The sequence below is a fragment of the Heterocephalus glaber genome, unplaced genomic scaffold (assembly GCF_053883595.1).
Source record: "Heterocephalus glaber isolate CG9 unplaced genomic scaffold, H.glaber_assembly_v1.0 deba00000470, whole genome shotgun sequence".
NCBI lineage: Eukaryota > Metazoa > Chordata > Mammalia > Rodentia > Bathyergidae > Heterocephalus > Heterocephalus glaber.
The window spans coordinates 28,412,448-28,426,420 of record NW_028258145.1 but is presented as its reverse complement, the minus strand read 5'-3'; the positions used below and the strand labels follow the sequence as shown (position 1 = coordinate 28,426,420).

The 13,973-nt window shown below is 44.9% G+C and overlaps 1 protein-coding gene across 18 annotated transcripts in view; it reads right to left on the bottom strand.

The window, feature by feature from the left end:
• Dctn1 (dynactin subunit 1) overlaps positions 1-12,860 on the bottom strand; it is a 29,870-nt gene extending 17,010 nt beyond the window's left edge. For 8 of the 18 annotated variants that reach the window (XM_021258281.2, XM_004844690.4, XM_087202011.1 and 5 more), the window contains exons 1-2: positions 2,259-2,567; positions 288-533 (exon numbers count right to left, since the gene is read on the bottom strand). In XM_021258281.2, the coding sequence (XP_021113940.2) occupies positions 288-533; positions 2,259-2,291 (279 nt within the window). In that variant the 5' untranslated portion in view covers positions 2,292-2,567. Of the gene's footprint in view, positions 1-287; positions 534-2,258; positions 2,572-12,710 lie in introns of those variants that run through there. The other 10 variants (XM_087202023.1, XM_087202036.1, XM_087202040.1 and 7 more) reach the window with 5 other exon arrangements.
• Between the last annotated feature and the right edge of the window lie 1,113 nt (positions 12,861-13,973).

The window sequence follows — 13,973 nt, the reverse complement described above, 5'->3', positions numbered from 1 at the left end:
GAAGCCATGGAATAGACTCAATACATCCAGATTAAGAATGGCTCTAATATGGGTCTCTCCCCAGTTCTCAAGCAAGACAGAATACAGGGCAGCTTTCATAAGGATGAACTGCCAATCTTCCCACTGCTGCTACCTCCTACTCTCCCAACCAGAAGCTTATGCCCACAATCTGGAAAAGAAAGTACCAACACACCAGCTGTACATGCAGCAGATATATGCATGCACTAAAACACACACACACACACACACACACACACACACACACACACAAAGTAAAGGATGCGTACCTGGGATTGGCGCACAAAGATGCCATGCCCTTCATCACAAGTGAAATACTTTCTGCCTTGGACAACTCCATCATTCTTGCCCTTTGCTTCATCCAGGATAACGCCTACCCATTTGCCAGTGGCAAAGAGTGTGGCTCCAACATAGGCCACAGTGCCTCGGTGGCCTTTTCCAATCACCTCCACACGGGAGCCCACACGCAGAGGCCGGGCACTTGCCTCCGCACTCATCCTGCTGCTACTAGGTGTCTGAAAAAAACACATATCCAAGGGGCCTCAGGTCAAAGGTTGCATCCTAATGCATAAGAAACTATCCACCTGGACTGAAAATAGACCAGAAGTTGCTTCTGTGAACTCGATTCTTAGGGTGGTGTTAGCCTCCAAATTGCCCTTTGAAAAATATCAGTGATAAGTCTTTCTATAGCTTCTTCAAATTCCTCTGGAATCTCCTAGAATTTTCAAGAGTTTACATTTAAATTTTACAACACATCAGAACTCATTGATAGACCTGTCAAATTTACCACATGGCTGTTTTCTCAGGAATACTGCCCATAAGGAGAGGAATTAAACTCAAGCAAATAACTCAGTTTACACCAGGCTCTTCATAACCTAATACCCTGACTCAAAAGTCTGAGAGGGGAAGATAGGTGATTCAGTGGGCGTCCCCACTGCATTGTTTCCCTTTCAACTGTCATCTGTCTTCCCTGGGTTCAAACAGCTCTTTCAGGCCTTTCCCTTTCAGAGACATACAACCATTACTCTTTTCAGGCCTTCAAGTCACCACCACTCCTTCCTGATCTCATTCCTGTCACTCCCATCCACATAGCCACGATGATACTCCTGAAGCTGCACAGCACCCTATTCACCCATCCTACTCCCTTCCTCCTGGCCTGTATCCTGCTCTGTCCACTCTTCTCCTAAGCTCTGGAGATTCTTCTCCCAAGCTCTGGAGATTCTTCTCCCATGCTATGTTGCTATAAAAAGAAAAACACAGGCCAGGTATATCAGGTACCTCAGATTTGTCCCATTTGTACCTCATCTGCCCAGCAGTGCAAATGGATATCTTGTCACTCCACAGATAGGCAAGGAAGAGGAATAAACTAAAACACTGTCCTTGGGAAGCTCTTAGCTTCTAACACATTTATGATGACAGGACACAACATGAAATTAGGTCCCAAATCAGCCCATGGTTTAGAAGAAAATCACACCTAAGCCATTTTTAGTAATAGCAGCTCCATGGACCAGAAGCCTTGCAGCAAACTGATAAATGAAGCAAGAAGAAGTAACACCACAGTCTTAAAGATTTCGTGGAGCTCCTTTCTTATACCCTCACTTGGCTTCAGAAGGGAGCCCTCCCAGAGCCAGGGAAGAGTGAACACTTCCAGCCTGTCACTCCCTAATTCCCTTCACCAGGAAGGTAAGGACACAGCTCCCAGGGGCTCAGGACCTCGAATCATACCTGGACAGCAGGCCAGATCTCATGGACCTGATAAAGGAAATTTCCAATGATATCAAGGCTATACTCAAACTCAGAAACTACCCCCAACCTCCCAACAAGCCTCTCCAAACCAGGAGGACTCAACAGTGGGTACAGATTCAATCTCAGACAGAAAAGAAACCAAGTAACAAACAACAAAGCAGCTCTAAAGAAAGGCCTTGCTATCCTGCCTCTCTGACCCATCAACCCCATGCTGAGTCCCCAAGAGAGCATGGCCCCCTTCAGGAACCCCTACCCTGATAGCCAATTAAGTCAGAGGCTGGGCCTTGGCAGTCCCCATTTAGGGCCCAACTCCAGGAAGGGAAACCTGTCCAGCCTGTCATCATTAGGGTTCCAGGTCTCCTTTGGAACACAGTTTGTGAGTACCCACAGCTGAGTTCCAGCCTATCTCCCCAGCCCCCACTGCAGTGATGTCCACAGGCACTCAGGCCTTCTCCAGCAGCCTTCCCAGGGCCATCCAGGTTAGGGCCACTTACCCGGTTGTACACGTGCCTCTTGCTTTGGGCCATGTTGCTCACCCGGCCTCTACCCCCTCCCCCAGCTGACCAAAGACAGAGAGAAAGGCAGAAACCTAGGCAGGAGGGTCAGGGCACTGGGCCCTCAAGGACCGACACAGGGCCGTCAGGCACGGCCCTCCCCTCCATAGGCCTCCTTCAGTGGCCGACGGGATAGGGATGGGGGTTGTGCTGGGGGCTGATGAGCAGGTCCTCTCTGCTCCCCAAGGATTCCTGAACCCAGAGACACCGAATCCTGCTTGCCAGCTGATGAGTCTCACTCTGCGCTAGTGCCGCTCTAGACTTGTCAGGGACCGTGCTAGCCTCTGGGTCCTAATGCTCCCCTGCTTCACCTGGGCCAGACAAGAGGGGCAGAGAGGAGGAATAGACAGGCCCAACCACAGACCCCTCAGCTCTCACTTCTAGAGTATAGTGTCCTAGAGCTGACAGCACAGTCCTGAGGATTCCTCCTAGCCTGTACCCTCTCATCATCACTGTCTCCCCTGCCCCTAGGATATGAGGCTTCAGAAGGCCCACAAGTATCAAGTGACACCTCAAAATGATCAGCTGCCTAGAGTCTTCACACAGACAAAATAAGGGTCTCTCACCCCTCCTGCTAGTATTCCTCTCTCTCTCCCTACACTCTAAACTATGGACTCAGGGCCTGGATTTCAATCTCACACTAGGCCAGAGTAGCCAGGCTCTGCCCAAAAACAACAAAGGGGAGTAATGGGGGCAATTTCACACACTTACCCCAGGTCCCCCCACACACACTAGCAAAGGTGTCACAATCATTCTTCCTCCCTTTTGGTTGTAACAACAAGCCAGGCTCTGAACCCCAAGAGTGGGCCAGGGATTTAGCTCAGTGGTTCTGCCGCCTGCTTCGCAAACATAAGGCCCCGAGTTCGATCCCCAGTACCAAAAAAACACTGAACCCCAAGAGTATCAGATTCAACTGGATTACTCAGAGGAGTGTTTACAAGCACAGAGCCCCACTTTCCCCCTGTAGCCTAAGGCCCAGTCCACCTCAACCACCTGCCCCTTGTATTGTTTCTTTGGACCTGCCCACTAACATATCCAATGAGATGATTTATTTTTTATATTTCCATATTTCAAATAATTCCTGAATAATCACATATTACCTTTATAATAAACTATAGAAAATTAGTGAGATTACGGTTGGGGGGGGCAGTTTGCAGCTGAGAACTGAACCCAGGGACTTCAAACTAAGCTACATCCCCAGCAACTTTTTTATGTTGAGACAGGTCTTGCTAAATTGCCCATGCTGGGCTTGAATTTGTGATCCTTCTGCTTGGTCTCCCAGAGGGCTGGGATTACAGGTATATGCCACCACACCAAGCTGAGATAATGCTTTTCTGGTGAGATTATGCTTTCTCCTGGGGGCTATGTATCTACATGTTCCTCCCTCCCTAGATATTGCAGGGGAGGAGAGTTGTTTCCTAGGGGTCTGGACAGGATTAAAGATACAGAGAGGTGTTCTGGGCTGTAATTCTTTCTGTTGACTGTCATTCTACTGTTGGCAGGGCCATGTAGGCCTTGCAGGGCAGGTCTGACATATTCAGAGTGCTACAGTCTGCAGAGTACCTTAGAAACACTGTTCCACAGTGGCATAGCTGAGAGCACTGATTCTAAACTCAGGCTGCTCTCCTAGCTTATCACTTGGTAGCTGCATAAACTTGGTCTAGTTCTTAACATCTCTGTGCCTCAACTCTGTTAACTGGAAACAATCAAAGAACATTTCTCAGAGGTGTGAAGACTAGCTGGGGAAATATAAAATATTTAGGACCGTGCCTGGTATTTAGTAAGTGTTCAATAAAAGCTACCTAAGGACAATGCCATCATCATCATGTTTTGACATTACAATAGCACCACAGAGAGGGGTGACACTGACAAGGAAACAGAACTGAGTGACTTCCCTGAAGTTACACAGAAGGTAAAAAGTGAAGCCAAAACCTGACCCGGAGCCCTCTGTGTTTTCTATTACCCCTTACTGATGCCACACATCTCTTGGCTTCCAAGGCCAGGCTCTTTCTGTAGACCACACTGCCTTCAAAAAGTCAACAGAGGGCTGGGGATTTAGTTAGCTCAGTGGTGCCGCCACCTGCCTCACAGGTGCAAGATCTTGAGTTCAATCCCTGGTACCAAAAAAAAAGTCAACAAAGACCTCAGATCTAAGAAAAGCCTCATAATTCAAGAGTGACACATACATACATAGTTACTATCTTCTTGAGAGGCGTTTATTCGCCTATAAAATGGGAAAAATATCTGCCATATCTATATTTGTGTTATGAGACTCAAAAAAAAAAAAGATTAAGCACATAAAAATATTTTGTAAAATAAAGCCAGGTGTCATGGCACATCCGGTAATCCTAGCAACTCTGGGAGGCTGAGGCTCCCAAGTTTGACCCCAGCCTGGGCAACTTTGCAAGGCCCTGTCTCAAAATAAAAAAGGGCTGAGGATGTAGTTCTGTATGAAGGCCCTGGGTTCAATCCCCACTATTGGGGGAGCGGGGGGAAGAAAGAAAGATAAAATAAATAGGAAACTACAAAAATACAAAGAATTATTGCTGACAGAATGCTAGCAAGTATATCCTTTTTTTTCTTCTTCTTCTTGAGACAGGGTCTCACTATGTAGCTGAGGCTGGCCTTGAATTCACTATGTAGTCCAGGACAGGCCTCGAACTCACAGCGATCCTCCTGCCTTAGCCTCTCGAGTGCTGGGATTACAGCTGTGCACCACCATACCTGGCTGGTATACAAATCTTAAAATAAAATGTCTATACAGTAAATATTATGAGGCATTACAGATAGGAAAAATATGCACTGGAAAAAAACGGTGTACCCAACTATACCTTGAATCATGGTGTTGTTTTGTTTCTGGGGGGACAGGGTCTCACTATGTAGTCCAAGCCAAACTTGAACTCACTATGTAGCCCAGGCTGGCCTTGAACTGGCATCAATCCTCCTGTCTCAGCCTCCTGAGTGCTGGGATTACAGATATGAGCTACCATAGCATTGTTTTGTTTGTTGTTTTGCTATGTGGAGGAAAGGCCTATAAAGCACAGTAAGGTGAACACAGTTTGAGTAGAAACAGAAATAATTCTGCTTGGTGTATTAAAGAAGACTAGCTTAGTTGAAGTGAAAAATTCTAAATGAGTTCTATCACATTAAAAGCCTTTTTTTCTTTTTTGTGCCAGGGATTGAACTCAGGACCTTGTGCTGCGAGGCAGGTGTGGTGCCAGAGCTAAATCCAGGACACTTAAAAGCCTTTTTTTGTACCGGGGATTGAACTTAGGACCTTGTGCTTGCGAGGCAGGTGTCATGCTACTGAGCTAAATCCCTGGTCCCTTAAAAGCCTTTTATAGCAAAGGCCACAACTTCCCTCTTTATGATCCAGTTGCCCTTAGCTCGTAGAGTCAAATATTTACTGAGATACACTAGGAGGAAAGTATGGATAGACAGGGAGTTTAACATCAGGCAGAGACAGATGGACTTGGTCCAATGACAACAGGAAGCTAGTTTCATTCCTCAGCAGTAGAGTGGCACAGTGAAATTATTTTAGGAAGATCAAACTGGTGGCATGTACGGGATACAATGGAGGCAGCAGCAACTTGGCAAAGAGGAGGCTGCTGCAATAATGAACATAGAGTCAGGAGGATCTGAATGAGGGTCATGAAAGAAAAGAGGCTAATTCAGACAGAGTACCAGAACAGCTCTGAGAAGACCCTGGGACAGACCTGACACAGGAAAGAGACAGTTCATGGCTCTGGAGACAGACCTGGACACAGCTCTGGGTCTATTTCTTCATCTGTATAGCTCAGGGTAAGGTATTTAACTTTCTGAGCCCCAGTTACTTCATTTGTAAAGAGAAAATAATACTACGTTATAGGATGCTATAATGGGTAAGACTTAAGTAAAGCATTTAGCAAAATACCTGACATAAAATATGTGTTCAATATATTATAGATATCATCTCCATCATTATTGCAACGGTGTATCAATGACGCTTTGTACACAGGACAAAGTCAAATGTTGCTAGGATAACTGGGTAGATGAGTGAATATATTAATTATGAACTGGGGTGTTTTCAAGCATGAGTAATATAAGAATGATGGTTGAAACATTAACAGAATTTAGGCAATAGGAAGCGAAACTGAGCATCTTAGAAAAAAATCAGTCCTGTTCTTCTGGCCTTCTCTGGGGCAAATCTGCCTACAATACTAACGTATATTTCACTATCTCCTTCAAATACAGTAAGTACTTGATGGCAAGTAATTACGAATAAAGAGGAGTAAAAAAGGGAAATGGAGAGGGCATGGAACTATAAAGGCCAATATGAGAGATCCTTACAGTGATGGAACTGTTTAGAACTCTGTGTGTATGTTCAGAATACTGACTGCATCAATGTCGGGTGTCCTACTTGTGATACTGTACAACAGTTTTGCAAAATGTAAACTACTATGAAAAACTAAGGGCATTCCAATCTCTGTACTATTTTTTAACTGCATGAAAATGTATTAATTATCTCAAAATAAAATATTTCCAACAAAACAAGTATTTTTGATGTAGCCAAAACAGATTCCATTACCTTCATTCTATAGGTGACAGAACTGAGTCTCTGAAGTCAAATGACTTGCCTAAGTCTTACAGCCAAAAACAGCAAAGAGGCACATCTGACTAGCTGTACAGGTAGGTACCCCTTCCATAGCACTATTAGGCCCCAGTGTACATCCCATAGGACTTTCCTGAGTTACATGTTCTCAGACAGGGAACGAGACAGATACAAGACAGATACTCCTTGCAATTCTAATCCATTTTCCTCCTCAACAATTTAAGTACTACTGAAATATCTAGGAAAAATGGTAAGAAGAGGGAAAAATCTTTGTATGTGGCAAACAAGTTACCAATAATCTTGAAGAAAATTTCAAAAGATGGCAGGGAAATGAGATTTTTGAGTAAGGAGGATCAAGTAGGAAGAAAAAGCTTCTTTTCTGTTTCTACCCTTTCTATCCAGCCAGAAGCATTGCTACCTCACTTTTACTGGCATTCCAGCATCCTGATACCTTGATCTCTTGTCTTACCTCACCAAACCTTGATACTGGGCTAACTCAACCATCTGCTTTGCCTCATCCCACTCCTGGAAGAGATGCTTTGAAACCCAGGCAGTCTGACAACAAGACAAAATGTACATCTCTGAAAGCACTAGTAAGGAAGAGATAAGTATGTGTGTAAACCCATCAGGAGTAAGGAAGGGAAAAGGTCTGCTAAGAAGGGAATGGAGGCCAAGAGGGTGAAACTGGATTCCAGATACCCACAGAAGCCCAGAAAAATAACATGCACATAGCCTTTTGTTCCTAATTCTACTCCTGTGTCTGCCTTACAGACCTCATACAAATGGATAGACCCTAAATGGATTTCTTTCACCTCTCCAACTCCATTATTTCCAGAAATGTCTACAGCCCATTCCTAGTCTGAATATAGGTTTACCTGCTCCCAAAATATCCTGCTCCCCAAAACATACCCAATCACTTCCAGGTCCACCTCCAGAGTCAAGAAGGAAAGCTACACAGTACACCTCACTCATCTTCAACAAAGGAACTTCTATAGGAATGCAAGAAGCACTAGGCCCAGTACCCAAGAATAGCAACACTCCCAGTAACAACAGGAGTCCCACGTAGCCTGTTTTGAAGTTCCTGTTGGTTTCTTCCCCTGAATCAACCAGCAAGTTCCTGGCACTAGGACCCTGCAGTCAGGGAATCCTGAGCCTGCGCTCTAAAGAGAAAGATGCACCATTTCACAACTTCAGCAAAAGCCGAAGCAGCCAACAAAGCCACAGCCACCTCAGCTTATGTTGGGCTCTGCCAGGCTCTGCTGTTTGGGCAGCTCACCGGGGCCACTCCCCAGAAGCAGATCACTCTATCTTTTCTCTTTTTAAACCCTCGTCATCATCTGATCATAATGGAAATCAGCCTCCTCGAACCACCTTGCAAAGGCGTAACCATGGCAACCTCAAGAGGAAGGACACAGAGATGATGCTTCAGTGGCTGCAGCAGAAAAGGGTAAGCTCATTTGTCTTCCACCCTGCCATCCCATCATTCTCCCCTTTTTCACTTTAGTCAGGTGTACACCTTACCTGCAAATCCTATCTATTATACACACTGGGAAAACACATAAAATCAATTAATAAGCATTGTTATTATGTAAGGTTATAAGTCTGCCTAGTCCCATAACTTAGTGGGTGATGAGGATGAAACCAGGTCTCCTTATTCATTATCTCAGGTGACACAGTCTCAGCCTGACAAATCACTATCAGTCTCGTCTTTCTAGTCAGGATGCTGGAAAATCACTCAAGGATTTCAGAGTTCCCCTGTGTACCTGCAAAAGGCTGGCAGCCAACACTGACCCCACTGCCCTCCCCATCCACGCTACCGTGATGCTCAGAGTAGCACACAAAGTGACTCAAAGCCTAAGTAATCAATCCTTCACACCTCAGTTTTCCCTTCTGTAAAACAGGCATAACAATTAACTTTTCTAAAAGGACTGTTATTTAAAATCACAGAAGAATGCCTGAAAAGAACTTAAAACCATAGCTTGTGTGAAGCACTCAATAAATGTAAGCCATTATTATTGTGAGGAAGACTGGGAGAACCCTTAAGTATAAGATTTTAGTTCAGAGAGTACTGACTCTTGGAGTTTACCTCAATTCTTCTGAATGGTTGCTTCAAGCTTCCTTTACCACTTTCAAGTCCCTATTTCTTAGGGAGCCCACACCAGCATCCCCATCCCAATAACTACAAGTACCATGCTGAGAAAGAAAATTGAGCCTAATAAGTAAGAATTTTTTGTAAATGTAGATATACTTAGCCAGGCATGGTGGCGCAGGCCTATAATCCCAGCACTCAGGAGACTGAGCCAGGAGGATTGCCACGAGTTCAAGGCCAGCCTGGGCTACATAGTGAGCTCAAGAATAGCCTGAACTGCAGAGCAATACCTTGTCTCAAAAATTAAAAATGTAGAATCATCTGTCATCTCTTACCTCTTTGGGGGACACTGAGGACCCCATTTCCCGTGGTATAAGACCGATATCCCAAGCCCCCCAGAACTACTTAGTAACTACAGACAAGCCAAGCAATTGGGAATCACCTGCTATAATCCCTCGCATTTTATAACTCTAGGCAGCCACTAGCAATGATAGAGCTGACAGAAAATACCTAGAGTGGCAGTTGTCAATGGTGTTATGATTCTCCCAACTATTTTGACTCTTCTATACAACTTCCTCTTTATACCCTCATATCCAGTCAGACCTAATTTATCAATTCTTGCTTAGTATTACCTCTAGCATCTTTCCTTTCTCGTTTTTTTTTTTTTTTTTTTTTGGTACCGGGGATCAAACTCAGGTCCTTGCGCTTTTGAGGCAGGTAGCAGAACCACTGAGCTAAAGGCCCGGCCCAGCATCTTTCCTTTCTCCTCCACTACCAATGTCATCATTTTGGTATGCCATTCAGTAGCTTTTAAATTAAGGCAAATCATTTTGTCATCCTTTTTGGTGCCTTGTCTGCTGTTCTGCTACATCACAAGATTATTAAATCAAATGACATCAGGCCCATAAAAAGTTCTATGATCTGGAGCAGGCATGATGGCATATGCCTGTGCTTCTAGCACTCTGGGAATCTGAGGCACAAGGATCACAAATTCAAGCCCAACCTGGGTGATTTAGTGACTTAGGGAGACCATGTCGCCAAAAAGGGGGGAGGAGGGAGTGCAGCTCAGTCCAAAGGCCCTAGATCCAATCTCCAGTACCGGCAAAGGGAAAAAAGTTTTGTGATCTGTAGTGTTGTACATAAAAACAAGGCATTATTATTATCATCTACCTAAGTCTTCTATCACTGGTAAGTGAAGCCTGACTCTGTCTCTCTTCCTCACTTCCAACCACCTTATATACCACAAAGACAAATACAACCTCAAAAATACTGCCTTAGGGCTGGGGATTTAGCTCAGTGGTTCCATTGCCTGCCTCGCAAGCACAAGGTCCTGAGTTCAATCCCCAGTACCAAAAAAAAAACAACAACTGTCTTGTCCATATATTCATCTGCTCAACATATTTCCCTAACATCTCATCTCTTGGTTTAATCAAACAAAATCCTGGGGCCAGGGATTTAGCTCAGTGGTTCTGCCACCTGCCTCGAAAGCACAAGGACCCGAGTTCAACCCCCGGTACCAAAAAACAAAACAAAACAAACAAAATCCTGGATCTGACATATGCAGTCTCATCTCTGCACCTAGGATGCATTCTCTAGTCTTGCAAGCCACACCCATCCCTCAAAATCCAGCTAAAGCCCCATTACATGCAGAATGAGGACAAATTTAATAAAGAAATTTCTTAAACATGAAGAGGGGGAATAGCTGTCATCTAAAACTTTGAGTCAACTTTTTTAACAGTACTAGGAATTGCTCAGTACCAGAGCTTTTACACTGAACTACACCCCTAGCTCTTTCTTATTTTTTTATTTTCAGAAAGGGTCTCACTAAGTTATCCAGGCTAAGCTTGAACTTAAAATCTTCCTCCCTCAGCCTTCTAGTCTGCTGGGAATAGAGCCACATGCCACCATACCAGGCTGAGTCAACTTTTAAATAAGGATTACTTTTTTTATTGTTTATTTGATTCTAAGAAATAACCTAGAACCAACAAGATGAAAGTTGCAGAAATGTATTTATTTCAAGAACCTGAAGAACATCCTTATTGTTCTATCCCAGGAATGCAATGGGATGCTTTCTATCTAATTCCTCATAATCAGAAATGTTTAGGGGCCAGGGATTTAGCTCAGTGGTTTGGCCGCCTGCTGCACAAGCGCAAGGACCTGAGTTCGATGCCCAGTACCAAAAAAAGAAATGTTTAAGCCAAAGCACAAAATTTGCTGAGTTGACAAGAATATATAGCATATGGAATTCAGCTGTCACAAGGATAACTGGACTAGAATCACGGTGCTTTAGATCTGGAGCTTTAAAGATCTCCTAGTCCAGACTCCTATTTTAAGGCCTGGATAGATGAAGTGACTCACCAAAGGCAGCGGTTTGTCCAGAGAGCAGGGAGCAGAACATTATCTCTAACTTTCAATCCAGTGACCTATGCCCTTGCTACTCAGATGGGGTCCATGGACCAGGGCTATTAGCATCACCTAAGAACTTGTTAGAAATTTAGAACCAGTCAGAATCTGTACTTTAACAACATCTCATTAACACTGGAAAGGTAATAACCTACAATGCCCCTTCCACACAATGAGTTTCTAATTCTGAAACTGCATGTTACAGACTGCACCAGACATTAAACAGAGGCGACACCCAAGAAAAACAGTATGTATTTCCCGGTAAACTTTGGGAAACTCATCATATATACCCCCAGTTGGATATTTCTGATACGTAACATTGGCATACTGCAGGCTCTGAAATGGTCCTCAGTACAGAAAACTTTAACCATGAATTTTCCAAACACATTGGAGCACCAAATGCTTTTTATTAAAAAAAAAAAAAAAAAGTTATCACTTTTAACATCCCTCACCTTAGGCTTTGCCAGTGCTCAGGTAAAGAATGTCAATTTTCACTTCACAGCTCTTCGACTCTCAGTACTCTAAGTATATCATTGTACCAAGTGGTCAATAAGAGCTTTCTATTCTCACTGCAGTTTCTAAATCTCTGCCTCTTTAAAAACAGCAAAGTTAAATGGGAAGGGGAACAAGGGAGGAGGGAGAAAGAAAGGAAGGAAGGCACAAGAAAAAAAGTGAAAATAGAAGGAAAAAATGGAAACAAAACTTTTGTACCTAGAGAGGGGGCTTGAGGGGGGGGAATGTGATAAAATAAAATAAAACTTATTAAAAATTAAAAAAAAAAAAACAGCGAAGTTACTCATCTGGGTGATTTAGCTGTGGTCCTGCCTGAAGTCAAGAGGGATGGGCAAGATGACTTCACCAGGGTCATCCCGCCAGCTAAGGCGGACCCCCCGAAGAGGGAATACACACACACTAAACCCATGTCCAGGCCCCCACGCTTGAGTTCTCTATGATTTCTTTTTTCTCGTGTGACAAAGATTTCTCAACCACGTTCCCACAGGAAACCTGTGGCACACTCCCGGGAAAGGAGGGGACCCTAACAGCTCTGGAGAACTCAGGCGCGGGCATTCTAAGCCCAGGCGAACACTCCCAGGCCGAGAAGCTCAGGTGGGTGGGACAAACCCGGGGTCCAACGCTCGGGCGGAGCCCCCAGACCCCGGCGGGCGCCCACCCCTGCCGGCCTCCGCCCCGCACATCTGGCTTCGTGCCGCGCCCCAAGCCAGCGCCGGACCCCCAGCCCACCGCGGGCAACCTCACAATTACGCGAGGGTGGCGGGGCAGATGCTCTGCAGGGTCGCAACCTCCGTACCTGTCCTGTCAAGGGCTCCGCGCCCACCTCGGACCCCACCGGCGACTGACGCCCAAGCCCCTGCCAGCTCCGCCCCGCCGCTCCGCCCTCGTGGGCTGCCCGACTAGCCGCCCGACCCCTATAGGACAGCTCCAAAACCGCTCTCCCCAGAGGCCCAGAGGCTCTCTGGATCTAGGGAACACGCTACTCTTTCCCTCAGTCCCTTCCGGGCTGAGAAGTACGCGTTGGGTGTAGCTGAGATGACACCCATCAGGCACAAAGCTAGACACCTGAAGAGGGATTTGCGCACGCGCACTGGGCCTGAGCAGCCGCTAAGGGCCATGGTGGAGGGGTGCGGCGTGGCGAGCACCCTCTGCCGGCGAAGGGGAGACTGTGTAGAGAATCTGGATCACTTAATTGTAGGCTTTTGAGGGCCAAACGGCTAGTTGAAACAATAGCAGTAAATCTTATTTCGTCAGCTGTCTTGGAGAAAAAATTTATATTTTGCTGCAACTCAGTATTATCAACTATGTGGGGATACAAGCATCCTCATGCCTTTATGATGGGAATGTAGAATAACACAAATTTGCCTAATAGCATTTGGCACTTTTATATTAATAAAAATTAAACTTTTGGTCCCAATGCACCCACTTCTAATAATGTAACCCAAAGAAATAATCGACCAAGTGTGAAACGTGTTTGTGCAAAGATGTTGGATGAGCCAGGATTTGATAGACATGGGTTCAAATTATAACTGCAATTTACCAGCTCTGTGAGATCATGGGCTGTTTCCTTAACTTCTTGTCTGTTTCCTCATTTGTAAAATGAGAATGTTAATGACAGCATCTAACTCATCAGATTGTCAGATGAACTAAGTGACTCTCTCAAGAACCTGAAAGAACCAGGTGTGGTGGTGTAGGCCTGTTATTCCAGCACTTGGGAGGCTGAGGCTGAGGATGGCTGCGAGTTCAAGGCCAGCCTGACCTATGTAGCAAGACCCTGTCTCCAAAAAAAATTTTTTTTAAAGCACCTGAAAGATAACTCTTACAATGGTTGGTAGAAGTGGGAGCTAAATGATTAAAGAGATGAATTGGGTAGTCCCTCTTCTACTAACCTTTTCTTCCCCATCTCTCCCTCAAAATATTTCTAATTATTCTGGATAATACATTCTGATGGTTCAAAAATCAAAATAATATTAAAAAGCATACACTGAGGAACCTCCCTTCAACCTTATTTCAATATACTCCACCCCCTGGCCCTCACAGCTAACTCTTACTACTTGCT